General features: G+C 43.9%; 1 protein-coding gene across 6 annotated transcripts in view; it reads left to right on the top strand.

Annotated features, from left to right (window-relative positions):
- The first annotated feature begins 2,718 nt into the window (after positions 1–2,718).
- Positions 2,719–15,588, top strand: part of rnf44 (ring finger protein 44) — a 36,509-nt gene continuing 23,639 nt past the window's right edge. Inside the window, exons 1-4 of one of the 6 annotated variants that reach the window (XM_052517988.1) lie at positions 2,719–2,928; positions 8,011–8,198; positions 8,842–9,076; positions 11,210–11,368. In XM_052517988.1, the coding sequence (XP_052373948.1) occupies positions 8,092–8,198; positions 8,842–9,076; positions 11,210–11,368 (501 nt within the window). In that variant the 5' untranslated portion in view covers positions 2,719–2,928; positions 8,011–8,091. Of the gene's footprint in view, positions 2,929–3,817; positions 3,928–6,436; positions 6,562–7,679; positions 7,702–8,010; positions 8,199–8,841; positions 9,077–11,209; positions 11,369–15,588 lie in introns of those variants that run through there. The other 5 variants (XM_052517993.1, XM_052517992.1, XM_052517989.1 and 2 more) reach the window with 5 other exon arrangements.

Below are 15,588 nucleotides of genomic sequence, written 5' to 3' on the forward strand. Positions count from 1 at the left end.
CACGTAGCTGAAACACATTGCTGAAACACATTGCTGAAACACGTAGCTGAAACACATTGCTGAAACATGTAGCTGAAACACATTGCTGAAACACATTGCTGAAACATGTAGCTGAAACACATTGCTGAAACACATTGCTGAAACACATTGCTGAAACACATTGCTGAAACACATTGCTGAAACACATTGCTGAAACACGTAGCTGAAACACATTGCTGAAACACATTGCTGAAACACGTAGCTGAAACACATTGCTGAAACACATTGCTGAAACACATTGCTGAAACACGTAGCTGAAACACATTGCTGAAACACATTGCTGAAACACATTGCTGAAACACATTGCTGAAACACATTGCTGAAACACGTAGCTGAAACACATTGCTGAAACACATTGCTGAAACACATTGCTGAAACACATTGCTGAAACACATTGCTGAAACACATTGCTGAAACACATTGCTGAAACACATTGCTGAAACACGTAGCTGACAGTTTGACACTGGAAAGGTCTATCTTCTTTAAACCTTTTTTGAGTGCAATATGGGGTAGTATCTACTGGTCAATTCTAATATTTTATTATTATTATTATTTATTATTATTATTGTTTGTTTCACTTGCTTGTAAACATGTTTCCCATGCCAATAAAGCCCTTTGAATTGAGAGAGAGAGAGAGAGAGAGAAAGAGAGACAGAGACGGAGAGAGAGAGAAACAGGGAGAGAGACAGAGAGAGAGAGACAGAGAGACGGACAGAGAGAGAGAGAGACAGAGAGAGAGAGGAGAGAGAGACAGAGAGAGAGGGAGAGAGACAGAGAGAGAGAGAGAGAGAGAGAGAGAGAGAGAGAGAGAGAGAGAGAGAGAGAGAGAGAGAGAGACAGAGAGAGAGACGGAGAGAGACGGACAGAGAGAGAGAGAGAGACGGACAGAGAGAGAGAGAGACAGAGAGAGAGAGAGAGAGAGAGAGAGAGAGAGAGAGAGAGAGAGAGAGAGAGAGAGAGAGAGAGAGACGGAGAGAGAGAAAGAGAGAGAGAAAGAGAGACAGACAGACAGAGACGGAGAGAGAGAGAGAAACAGGGAGAGAGACAGAGAGAGAGACAGAGAGACGGACAGAGAGAGAGAGACAGACAGAGAGAGAGGGAGAGAGAGACAGAGAGAGAGGGAGAGAGAGAGAGAGAGAGAGAGAGAGAGAGAGAGAGAGAGAGAGAGAGAGAGAGAGAGAGAGACAGAGAGAGACGGAGAGAGACGGACAGAGAGAGAGAGAGAGACGGACAGAGGGAGAGAGAGAGAGAGAGAGAGAGAGACGGAAAGAGAGAGAGAGAGAGAGAGAGACGGAAAGAGAGAGAGAGAAACAGAGAGAGAGCGAGAGAGACGGACAGAGAGAGAGAGTGAGAGAGCGAGAGAGACGGACAGAGAGAGAGAGATTGTATGACATCAGTGATGAGCTATAAGGAACATGTCTCACAGTGTGGGATCTTAGATGGGCGTAGGAAAGAGATGAACAGCTGAGGGTGTATCAACTCCACAGTTAGTTGTTTTATTACTGCTGTACATGACAGATTCATAGTCGAATCAGTTTGTTCAATAAGAGTCCAAAGGTCAGCTTTGTGGTGTTACACGTGGACTGAAATAGACAGTCACTATCCTTACTCAACTGCTGCTGCCAGTCATCTTATTCAGCGGACTTTAAACATTTCTAGAGAATAAACCATGTTGTCATGGCTACAATATGATCCGTATACTGTATTTGTATTTAGTTAAAAGATCATATACATCTAAATGTAACCAATCATTTGGTTTGTAAAAAAAATAATTGTTGACTAACCTATTCATTTTATATATAACCTACGGTTACAACTATGGAATATAAGGCTTTAGGTCAACAAACATCTTTTCATGATCACGTGACCTCTTGTCTTCTGACCTCAATGGGACTTCCTGGATAAATACATGTTCAATAAAAAAAAAGTTACAAATAATATATATAATATATATATATAAAATACTTTTACGAATAATATTTCACGTCATCTCACACAAGTCCTTATTGAGATGAGCAGAAGAAAGACATATAGTGAATACCTGCTTTTCCACTAGAGGGAGACAGAGGTCAAAAGCACGCACTGTTTGTGCGGCAAACCAATGACGAACCCTGGATCTCCTGTGTGCCACCTGCCTTGTTTTCCCCAAATGAGCAAAAACCTAAGACCTTCACTTGGGAAACCAGACTAAATCTTCAGGTCTCGTCTCAGACAAGGATAAGTGTGGTTCCCAATCCCGACCACTTCCGTTGGGTGTAGTGTAGCGTAATAATATCGGGGTTGTTCTTCAACATTCTTGGAAGGAAACTAAATGACCATCGTGTGTACCTGATAGTGAAGTTGCATTGATACAAACTAAAACAAAGGAGCATATAAAGTCAAAATCGCTTAGATATGAGGCCACTGGCCTACTTATAGACAAGTCGCTCTGGATAAGAGCGTCTGCTAAATGACTTAAATGTAAATGTAAGTGATCTTGACAGCCGAAACATGACATTGGGGATATTACACTGTAACACTCATACTGTCATTACGGTAAAGCAGACAGGATGGAGTGCGCTCTCTCAAATGCGTCCAAATGGGGGTAAAACGTTCACTGCGAACCCCCAAAACAAGTGTCGGGGTTTTCTACCAGCCATGTACAATCAACTGGAGTATATTTTGTTTACAATTTGGCGGCGTCTAGTCATAAATCCCGCGTAGGATGTTGGTTTCAGGTGTTTTGTAATACAAGGTATAATGTTTGTACCTTTCTTTACAATAGTGGTGAAATCCACGGACTGTTCCACATAGGAACAGCTGACGACAATGCCGCACCGAAAATATGAACGAGATATGAAGGATTACAAGAAGTATCATTAAATCAAATGCTTTCTAATTAACAATCAGGTAACGATATTTATCACGTTGTCTAGACAAGTTTGCATAGATGTTCTGTTCCTGTTTGCGTGCTCGTTTATCCGGGTCGCAGTTTTTCCAGAGGGACTGCGTTGTGTTTCGCTGTCTGTCTTTTCCCCCAGTCTGCCTTGAGCCCCTCCTTGTTTTCTATCTCGCTCGGAGAGTAATGTTTACATTCCGCATAGGAAACGGAGTTTTATCCTTACGCTATCTCCCACTTCACGAACCGCTATTATGTCCCGGAAAAGATGGTTAGAACATCCCAATAAGGATGAATTGGTCTCCTTCCCCCTTATATGAATGTTCCCGTATGCAACATTGCAGTGTTTTTATCCGCAGTGAAGCAATCAGACAGCCAGGCCTGACGTGCAGATGCTCAGACATAATCCATGATGCGATGTTTCTGGGCAAAATATATGTATTGCTGGATCAATATACTTAAAAAATATATATACTTTATTTATTTGGTTTAGGCAATTCTCAATGTCTGTCGCTCCCGTTACTGGCCCACTTCACTTTATTCCACATATTAATACCCTTTGCAAGGACCACTATAGTGAGTACCTTTTACATGCACAGTAATAATTCGATATTAAATATAATAATATATATATATATTAAAGTGATTATGTAAGAGTCATGTAAACACCTTTCTCTGTGTATCTTAATCCGTGTAGGGTCAAAAATCTAAGTAAACATACGCCGTTTAAAACCAGATTTTTTTTTTCTGAGCAATCTTTCGAATTATTAGGACGTGGAAACCCAGCTAAATAGCGTTCCCAACTGTGTATTTGATCTGCGCATGTGCTAACCACCAAGCAAGCCTCTCCAGAGTACCACAGTGTGAGTCATAATACCCATAAAACCTAGCGGTCAAACAGGGAAATGGTTCCAATCGTTTTTCCACACTTAATATTAGGGCTGTGTTTTGCGTAGGCTTACCCTTGGCGTGCCGTTTTGATAACTATGTAAATCTCTCTCTCGGACAAGGTGAATTTTGTCAATCAATATTTACTCTCGGATTCTAAAATTGAAATGTGTTGCTCCATTTGTATTTGTTTATTTTAGTTTTGACCTTTTATTTAACTAGGCAAGTCAGTTAATAAGTAATTCTTATTTTCAATGACAGCCTAGGAACTGTGGGTTAACTGCCTTATTCAGGGGCAGAACGACAGGTTTTTACCTTGTCTATCTGTGATTGATGTTACTGACTACCTAGCAGGGTGTGCTACCATGACTACCTAGCAGGGTGTGCTACCATGACTACCTAGCAGGGTGTGCTAACATGACTACCTAGCAGGGTGTGCTAACATGACTACCTAGCAGGGTGTGCTACCATGACTACCTAGCAGGGTGTGCTACCATGACTACCTAGCAGGGTGTGCTACCATGACTACCTAGCAGGGTGTGCTACCATGACTGCCTAGCAGGGTGTGCTACCATGACTGCCTAGCAGGGTGTGCTAACATGACTGCCTAGCAGGGTGTGCTAACATGACTGCCTAGCAGGGTGTGCTACCATGACTGCCTAGCAGGGTGTGCTACCATGACTGCCTAGCAGGGTGTGCTACCATGACTGCCTAGCAGGGTGTGCTAACATGACTGCCTAGCAGGGTGTGCGAACATAACTGCCTAGCAGGGTGTGCTAACATGACTGCCTAGCAGGGTGTGCTACCATGACTACCTAGCAGGGTGTGCTACCATGACTACCTAGCAGGGTGTGCTAACATGACTACCTAGCAGGGTGTGCTAACATGACTACCTAGCAGGGTGTGCTAACATGGCTACCTAGCAGGGTGTGCTACCATGACTAGCTAGCGGGGTGTGCTAACATGACTACCTAGCGGGGTGTGCTATCATGACTACCTAGCGGGGTGTGCTAACATGACTACCTAGCGGGGTGTGCTACCATGACTACCTAGCGGGGTGTGCTACCATGACTACCTAGCGGGGTGTGCTACCATGACTACCTAGCGGGGTGTGCTATCATGACTACCTAGCGGGTTGTGCTACCATGACTACCTAGCGGGGTGTGCTACCATGACTACCTAGCGGGGTGTGCTACCATGACTACCTAGCAGGGTGTGCTACCATGACTACCTAGCAGGGTGTGCTAACCTGACTAACTAGCAGGGTGTGCTAACATGACTAACTAGCAGGGTGTGCTAACATGACTAACTAGCAGGGTGTGCTAACATGACTAACTAGCAGGGTGTGCTACCATGACTAGCTAGCGGAGTGTGCTAACATGACTAACTAACAGGGTGTGCTAACATGACTAACTAGCAGGGTGTGCTAACATGACTAACTAGCAGGGTGTGCTAACATGACTAACTAGCAGGGTGTGCTAACATGACTAACTAGCAGGGTGTGCTAACATGACTAACTAGCAGGGTGTGCTAACATGACTAGCTAGCGGAGTGTGCTAACATGACTAACTAACAGGGTGTGCTAACATGACTAACTAGCAGGGTGTGCTAACATGACTAACTAGCAGGGTGTGCTAACATGACTAACTAGCAGGGTGTGCTAACATGACTAACTAGCAGGGTGTGCTAACATGACTTACTAGCAATGAGTACTAGCAGATAGTAGCTCTATGGGCCACATGTTTTTTTTTATTTTAGGAAAAGTTTTATTGTTGCATCACCTTTAAAACAGCTCATATGTTTTTGCACATCATTTTATACACATAAATACGCCATAAAAGCATAAACACAGTATTTAAATATTACATTTCAATTTGTTAAAAACAATAGAAACAACCATGAACATGTACATTTACCTACATAACTCTACGTAAAATTTCCCAGGACCTAGACATATCTGATATTGGCAGAAAGCTTAAATTCTTGTTAATCTAACTGTACTGTCCAATTTACAGTAGCTATTACTGTGAAAGAATACCTTGCTATTGTTTGAAGAGTGCACAAATTTGAACATTAAAAGTTATTAATAAAAAAATGAGGCACATTTGGCCAGTCTTGATACAAAAATTTGGAACAGACATGCAATAGTTAATTGGATCAGTCTAAAAATATATATGCACATATACTGCTACCATCTAGTGGCCAAAATCTAAATTGCACCTGGTCTGGAATAATACATTATGGCCTTTCTCTTGCATTTAACAAAAAATACAAAATAAAGTTTTTTTTCTCTTTGTATTATATTTTACCAGATTTATTGTGTTATATTACCCTACATTCCTTTCAAGCTTCCACACAACTCAAAGTGTCTCCTTTCAAATGGAATATACATATCCTTGCTTCAGGGCCTGAGCTACAGGCAGTTAGGTTTGGGAATGTCATTTTAGGGGAAAATTGGGGGGAAGGGCGGATCCTAAAGAGGTTTTCAAAGCTGTACCTAAGTTGAGTTGTTCCGCGTCAAAGTTGTGTCTGTATCAGACCTAATATGTCTTTTTGGATTTGTATGTATTTGTGATTAATAATTCCTATCCCCAGCAGGATGTGAATCGTTTATTTGTAGCTATAAAGCGTACTTGGTTTCGGCCTCGCCTACAGTTTGTGATTGATGTTTTTAACACTGGGGCAGAAGAGAGTTGGCTTCATCAAAAACAACGCTGTCCAAGGCGCTCCGTGACAATAACACGCGTGAAGGAAAGGTGCCAATTACAATTTATCGTAATTAATCATTCTAAACGAAGCATTCATTAGAAAAAAATTAATAATATACCAGCTTGTATTTCTTTAGGCTGATGGATGGACTATGCAATAACGTTAGATAGCTAATAGGCTATCCACTAACATAATACAGCCTGATAAAGTTAACCAATGAAGTTATATAACCTCAGTCGGCGCATCCCTCGTCTTCTGAGTTGAGACTGAAGCAGGTTTGCTTAAGGTGTTTAGCTAGTTAAGCATTCTCAGTTAGCTAAAAGGAAAAGAGAGGCTAGGCAGGTTAGCTAATCATGTTCATATTGTGCATTTAACTATTGATAGCTAGCGTATTTTCGAAATATTGATTTGAAATGCTTGCTGCTTTTGTGCAACACGCACACGGCAAAAAAAACGAAAAGTGGTTGACAGTGGACGGCTTTCTTGGCTTATTTCTTGGCTCCTGTGTCCATTGCAAGCAATGCCTTTGTGCTTTTTGAGGCTAAATGCGTTAATATCATGGAATCTCAGCCATGCAACTGGAAATGAAAATACAAGTGAAACGTCTCATTAAAACGAGAACAAAAATATGTTATTGCTATTTATTTAGCTAACTCCTCGCCCGTTGTTGTTGCTTTGTTTGTCCCTGAGCACATGGCTTTCCTTGTTTATGTTAGCTACAGCGCCCCCTATTTACGAATGTATCACTTTTAAATAGTCCGGAGATACTTTGGCTGCGTTTATACAGGCAGCCCAATGTGTTCAAATTTTTAGTTTTACTTATAGATTTTTGGACCAATCAGATCATCTCTGAAAACATTTGTTGTGAATAAATCTGACGTGATTGGTCAAAGGACCAATTAGTGGAAAACATAAGATTTGGGCTACCTGTGAAAATACCTTGCACTTATAGCTCGATAGAGTCAGTAGCTATACATTTGTCATTTAGCAGATGCTCTTATCCAGAGTGACTTAGTATTTTTCGTTTTTTGGGGGGGGTCTGAAAGAAAATGTTTTACATCTTAAAGGTGCAGTATTGTACTACAGCGGATGAAACTAACACTGTAAAAGTGTGAAAACATTTGATCAGATGTTGTTTGCTGTTGCTGGTTGACAATGAAATCTACACAGGACCTTGTAATCAGCAGGTTTGCATGGGCGGGAGTTTCAGCTTTCCACGGTGACATCACCACGTGTTAAATTGGTCAATAAGCCAATTAACAAAGAGTTCCAAACCTCTCTGCCAATAACAGCTAGTTTTCAGTTTCCCCTCCCAGACAGTCCCAGCTAAATTATTGCTTGAGAAATGGGTGTTTTTGCCAGCTTTTATTGTAAATTATTATTAATTATTACTCAGAAATTATTTGATATATAGACACACATTTCAAATCAAACTCCGTTTTGCGTATCCAGACTAGTGAGTGTTGTTGGGGAAGCTAACGGTGTTTTATTTTCAGGGTAAAGACAGAGGTTAGAGGGCACGTGCCTCCAGCACCCCTCTTCCAGCGTGTGACTCGTCGGTCCCCACGACGTCACCAATGCGACCATGGGAAATAGCAGTGACTAGGCGGCCACCGACAGCCCCCTTGAACCAGAGGAGGTTCCTAGGAGAGCCCTGCAACACCCCAGTGCACCTCAGGAGAAGGTGAATAGTGCTTACTCATTTAGTACTTTATGTGTTCCAAATGGCAACCCTATACCCTATACAGTACACTACCCATAAAGCTCTGGTCAAAAGTAGTGCACTATTTAGGGAATAGGGAGACATTTGGAAAGCATCCACCCTCTTTTTAAAAAAACTTTAAAACATTTTAAAAATCAACTGTCATCATGGGATAATGGGCCATCCACCCTGAGGTTTCCTGTATAGTGTGTTCTGGTCTACTACATAGGGTTTAGGAATCATTTGTGCTCTATTCAAGGACCAACTGCCCAGACAGCACTTTTTTGACTGTATTTAATAAACTACTGTCACAGTTTACATGAACTGAAGAAAAGCAGAATTAACATTTGTTAAAAATATATATTTAAAAAATGCATATACATTTGTATAAAGTGTTGTATCGCAAAAAAATAATGTAAATTGTCAAAGTATATCCCAAACAGATCGTGTTAAGTGTCTAAGTATATCCCAAACTTGTGATATTCATAAACATGTTTTAATGTTAAATAAATAACATTACATTAAAGACAATCTTAAGTACATCCTAAACAGATAATTGGATACACTTTTGTATTTATTTTTTAAATGCATGGATGTTATATGGGGTGCTACCCTGATGTGCCAGCAGCCCGCCAGTGAGACGACAGTGGGGGAGTCGAGACCGACCGGTCGTACTGCACGACTCCTCGCTCCAGGAGGAGAACTTCCACCACCCTCACTTCTCCCAGCAACATCAGCAGGTTCTTTTAGATGAGGCCAGACAGTACAGCCACGCCAGTGCCCCGCCACGCATGCTCCACCCTGCCGCACACCCACCTCGGCATCAACAGACCCCCATCATGGTGGAGCTACACGACCAGGTGCGTAGGTACACGACCAGGTGCGTAGGTACACGACCAGGTGCGTAGGTACACGACCAGGTGCGTAGGTACACACCTGTAGTAGTAGGGACCCTAACCCTGGTCAAAAGTACTGCACTTAATTATTAATTTAACCTTTATTCAACAAGGCAAGTCAGTTAAGAACAAATTCTTATTTTCAATGACGGCCTAGGAACAGTGGGTTAACTGCCTGTTCAGGGGCAGAACAACAGATTTGTACCTTGTGAGCTCAGGGATTTGAACTTGCAACCTTCCGGTTACTAGTCCAACACTCTAACCACTAGGCTACCTGCTGGTTACTAGTCCAACGCTCTAACCACTAGGCTACCTGCTGGTTACTAGTCCAACGCTCTAACCACTAGGCTACCTGCTGGTTACTAGTCCAACGCTCTAACCACTAGGCTACCTGCTGGTTACTAGTCCAACGCTCTAACCACTATGCTACCTGCTGGTTACTAGTCCAACGCTCTAACCACTAGGCTACCTGCTGGTTACTAGTCCAACGCTCTAACCACTATGCTACCTGCTGCTTACTAGTCCAACGCTCTAACCACTAGGCTACCTGCTGGTTACTAGTCCAACGCTCTAACCACTAGGCTACCTGCTGGTTACTAGTCCAACGCTCTAACCACTAGGCTACCTGCTGGTTACTAGTCCAACGCTCTAACCACTATGCTACCTGCTGGTTACTAGTCCAACGCTCTAACCACTAGGCTACCTGCTGGTTACTAGTCCAACGCTCTAACCACTAGGCTACCTGCTGGTTACTGGTCCAACGCTCTAACCACTAGGCTACCTGCTGGTTACTAGTCCAACGCTCTAACCACTAGGCTACCTGCTGGTTACTAGTCCAACGCTCTAACCACTAGGCTACCTGCTGGTTACTAGTCCAACACTCTAACCACTAGGCTACCTGCTGGTTACTGGTCCAACACTCTAACCACTAGGCTACCTGCTGGTTACTAGTCCAATGCTCTAACCACTAGGCTACCTGCTGGTTACTAGTCCAACGCTCTAACCACTATGCTACCTGCTGGTTACTAGTCCAACGCTCTAACCACTAGGCTACCTGCTGGTTACTAGTCCAACGCTCTAACCACTAGGCTACCTGCTGGTTACTAGTCCAACGCTCTAACCACTAGGCTACCTTCCGGTTACTAGTCCAACGCTCTAACCACTAGGCTACCTGCTGGTTACTAGTCCAACGCTCTAACCACTAGATTACCTGCTGGTTACTAGTCCAACGCTCTAACCACTAGGCTACCTGCTGGTTACTAGTCCAACGCTCTAACCACTAGGCTACCTGCTGGTTACTAGTCCAACGCTCTAACCACTAGGCTACCTTCTGGTTACTAGTCCAACGCTCTAACCACTAGGCTACCTGCTGGTTACTAGTCCAACGCTCTAACCACTATGCTACCTGCTGGTTACTAGTCCAACGCTCTAACCACTAGGCTACCTGCTGGTTACTAGTCCAACGCTCTAACCACTAGATTACCTGCTGGTTACTAGTCCAACGCTCTAACCACTATGCTACCCTGCCGGTACCATTTGGAACACAATCAAAATGAAAAGACTAGAGAAGAGTGTACAACTTTCCTTTCATTACTTTCAGAGTGCATGTTGAACAAGGCAGTTAACCCACTTGTTCCCCGGTAGGACGTCATCGTAAATAACAATTTGGTCTTTAACTGATTTGCCTCGTTAGATAAAGGTTAAATTAAAATGTTGTGCTCTAGTGAATTAGAAATTCACACTGGTTTAAGATCTGAGCCAGATAATAATAATAATAATAATATATGCCATTTAGCTGACACTTTTATCCAAAGCGACTTATGTGTGCATACATTCTACGTATGGGTGGTCCCGGGAATCGAACCCACTACCCTGGCGTTACAAGCGCCATGCTCTACCAACTGAGCCACAGAAGGACCATGTGGGTTAATTTATGCCGTTTGTTAGTCTCTATGACACTGTGAGCTTTGGAGAAAGAAAATACACAGGACAGTTTTCAAAATGAGACGTTGACTACGTGTTACGTTTTTGTCTTTTGAAGTTGTTTGGAAAATGGACTGAATCATCGTTTTCTCTCTTGTACTAATATTGCACCAGGGATCCGTTCCCATCTCTTACACTGTTACCACGGTGACGACGCACGGTTTCCCCATCCACACCGGGCAACCTCTCCCAGGGTGCAACAGTCAGCAGCTCCCAGCATGCTCGGTAATGTTCAGCGGACAGCTCTCTCTGCTCTGCTGCCTTCCTCCTCCTGTGAGTTTGAAAAGGAAGAGCTGGAATGTCAGTGACGCACCATACCCACTGTTAATACACCATACCCACTGTTAATACACCATACCCACTGTTAATACACCATACCCACTGTTAATACACCATACCCACTGTTAATACACCATACCCACTGTTAATACACCATACCCACTGTTAATACACCATACCCACTGTTAATACACCATACCCACTGTTAATACACCATACCCACTGTTAATACACCATACCCACTGTTAATACACCATACCCACTGTTAATACACCATACCCACTGTTAATACACCATACCCACTGTTAATACACCATACCCACTGTTAATACACCATACCCACTGTTAATACACCATACCCACTGTTAATACACCATACCCACTGTTAATACACCATACCCACTGTTAATACACCATACCCACCCACTGTTAATACACCATACCCACTGTCGATACACCATACCCACTGTTACTACACCATACCCACTGTTAATACACCATACCCACTGTTAATACACCATACCCACTGTTAATACACCATACCCACTGTTGATACACCATACCCACTGTTGATACACCATACCCACTGTTAATACACCATACCCACTGTTAATACACCATACCCACTGTTAATACACCATACCCACTGTTGATACACCATACCCACTGTTAATACACCATACCCACTGTCAATACACCATACCCACTGTTAATGCACCATACCCACTGTTAATGCACCATACCCACTGTTAATACACCTCTTCCACCATACCCACTGTTAATACACCTCTTCCTACCATACCCACTGTTAATACACCTCTTCCTACCATACCCACTGTTAATACACCATACCCACTGTTAATACACCATACCCACTGTTAATACACCATACCCACTGTTAATACACCATACCCACTGTTAATACACCATACCCACTGTTAATACACCATACCCACTGTTAATACACCATACCCACTGTTAATACACCATACCCACTGTTAATACACCATACCCACTGTTAATACACCATACCCACTGTTAATACACCATACCCACTGTTAATACACCATACCCACTGTTAATACACCATACCCACTGTTAATACACCATACCCACTGTTAATACACCATACCCACTGTTAATACACCATACCCACTGTTAATACACCATACCCACTGTTAATACACCATACCCACTGTTAATACACCATACCCACTGTCAATACACCATACCCACTGTTAATACACCATACCCACTGTTAATACACCATACCCACTGTTAATACACCATACCCACTGTTAATACACCATACCCACTGTTAATACACCATACCCACTGTTAATACACCATACCCACTGTTAATACACCATACCCACTGTTAATGCACCATACCCACTGTTAATACACCATACCCACTGTTACACCATACACCATACCCACTGTTAATACACCATACCCACTGTTAATACACCATACCCACTGTTAATACACCATACCCACTGTTAATACACCATACCCACTGTTAATACACCATACCCACTGTTAATACACCATACCCACTGTTAATACACCATACCCACTGTTGATACACCATACCCACTGTTAATACACCATACCCACTGTTAATACACCATACCCACTGTTAATACACCATACCCACTGTTAATACACCATACCCACTGTTAATACACCATACCCACTGTTAATACACCATACCCACTGTTGATACACCATACCCACTGTTGATACACCATACCCACTGTTGATACACCATACCCACTGTTGATACACCATACCCACTGTTAATACACCATACCCACTGTTAATACACCATACCCACTGTTGATACACCATACCCACTGTTAATACACCATACCCACTGTTAATACACCATACCCACTGTTAATACACCATACCCACTGTTAATACACCATACCCACTGTTAATACACCATACCCACTGTTGATACACCATACCCACTGTTGATACACCATACCCACTGTTGATACACCATACCCACTGTTGATACACCATACCCACTGTTAATACACCATACCCACTGTTAATACACCATACCCACTGTTAATACACCATACCCACTGTTAATACACCATACCCACTGTTAATACACCATACCCACTGTTGATACACCATACCCACTGTTAATACACCATACCCACTGTTCATACACCGCTTCCTACGCACCATACCCACTCCAGCCACACTAGCTGGCATACCTCAGCAACCCATCATACCACTACCAACAAACCATACCACTACCAACCAAGGGTTGAAACTGGTTCAGGGGGAACAGAACCCAAATCGAAAACAAAAGTGATCTAAACTGTTCCGGAACAGAACTGTTATTTTAAAAGCATGGGAACTGGTTAATAACAATTTCTTTAGTCCCACAAAAAACACAAACAAAGAGTCTATGCAAATCCCTCTGTCACTCAAACTTTATCCAGCGTCTGCCTGCTAGCTGGAAATCTGCCAATGTGTGTGTGTGTTTAGGCTACCTGCTCCTCCCCTCTGAAGTGTAGGTTACTGTAGCCCCTCCCCCTCTGAAGCGTAGACATACCACCATTCAACTACCGACAAACACACCGTTCAACTACCGACAAACACACCGTTCAACCACCGACAAACACACCGTTCAACCACCGACAAACACACCGTACAACTACCGACAAACACACCGTACAACTACCGACAAACACACCGTACAACTACCGACAAACACACCATTCAACCACCGACAAACACACCGTACAACTACCGACAAACACACCGTACAACTACCGACAAACACACCGTACAACTACCGACAAACACACCGTACAACTACCGACAAACACACCATTCAACTACCGACAAACACACCGTACAACTACCGACAAACACACCGTTCAACCACCGACACACCACCATACCACTACCGACACACACCATACCACTACCGACAAACACACCATTCAACGACCGACACACACCATACCACTATCGACAAACACACCATTCAACCACCGACACACCACCATACCACTACCGACAAACACACCATTCAACCACCGACACACACCATACCACTACCGACACACACCATACCACTACCGACACACACCATACCACTACCGACACACACCACCATACCACTACCGACACACCACCATACCACTACCGACACACCACCATACCACTACCGACACACCACCATACCACTACCGACACACCACCATACCACTACCGACACACCACCATACCACTACCGACACACCACCATACCACTACCGACACACCACCATACCACTACCGACACACCACCATACCACTACCGACACACCACCATACCACTACCGACACACCACCATACCACTACCGACACACCACCATACCACTACCGACACACCACCATACCACTACCGACACACCACCATACCACTACCGACACACCGCCATACCACTACCGACACACCACCATACCACTACCGACACACCGCCATACCACTACCGACACACCGCCATACCACTACCGACACACCGCCATACCACTACCATACCACTACACCACCGCCATACCACTACCGACACACCGACACACCACTACCGACACACCGCCATACCACTACCGACACCCCGCCATACCACTACCGACACACACCATACCACTACCGACGCACACCATACCACTACCGACACACCACCATACCACTACCGACACACCACCATACCACTACCACCACCACCATACCACTACCGACACACCACCATACCACTACCGACACACCCACCATACCACTACCGACACACCACCATACCACTACCGACACACCACCATACCACTACCGACACACCACCATACCACTACCGACACACCACCATACCACTACCGACACACCACCATACCACTACCGACACACCACCATACCACTACCACACACCACCACCACTACCGACACACCGCCATACCACCACCATACCACCGCACCATACCACTACCGACACACCACCATACCCTACCGACACACCACCATACCACTACCACCATACCACTACCGACACACCACCATACCACTACGACACACCACCATACCACTACCACCATACCACTACCGACACACCACCATACCACTACCGACACCACCATACCATACCGACACACCACCTACCCGACACACCACCATACCACTACCGACACACCACCATACCACTAC

The sequence above is a fragment of the Oncorhynchus keta genome, chromosome 4, assembly GCF_023373465.1.
Source record: "Oncorhynchus keta strain PuntledgeMale-10-30-2019 chromosome 4, Oket_V2, whole genome shotgun sequence".
In the NCBI taxonomy this organism is placed as follows: Eukaryota; Metazoa; Chordata; class Actinopteri; order Salmoniformes; family Salmonidae; genus Oncorhynchus; species Oncorhynchus keta.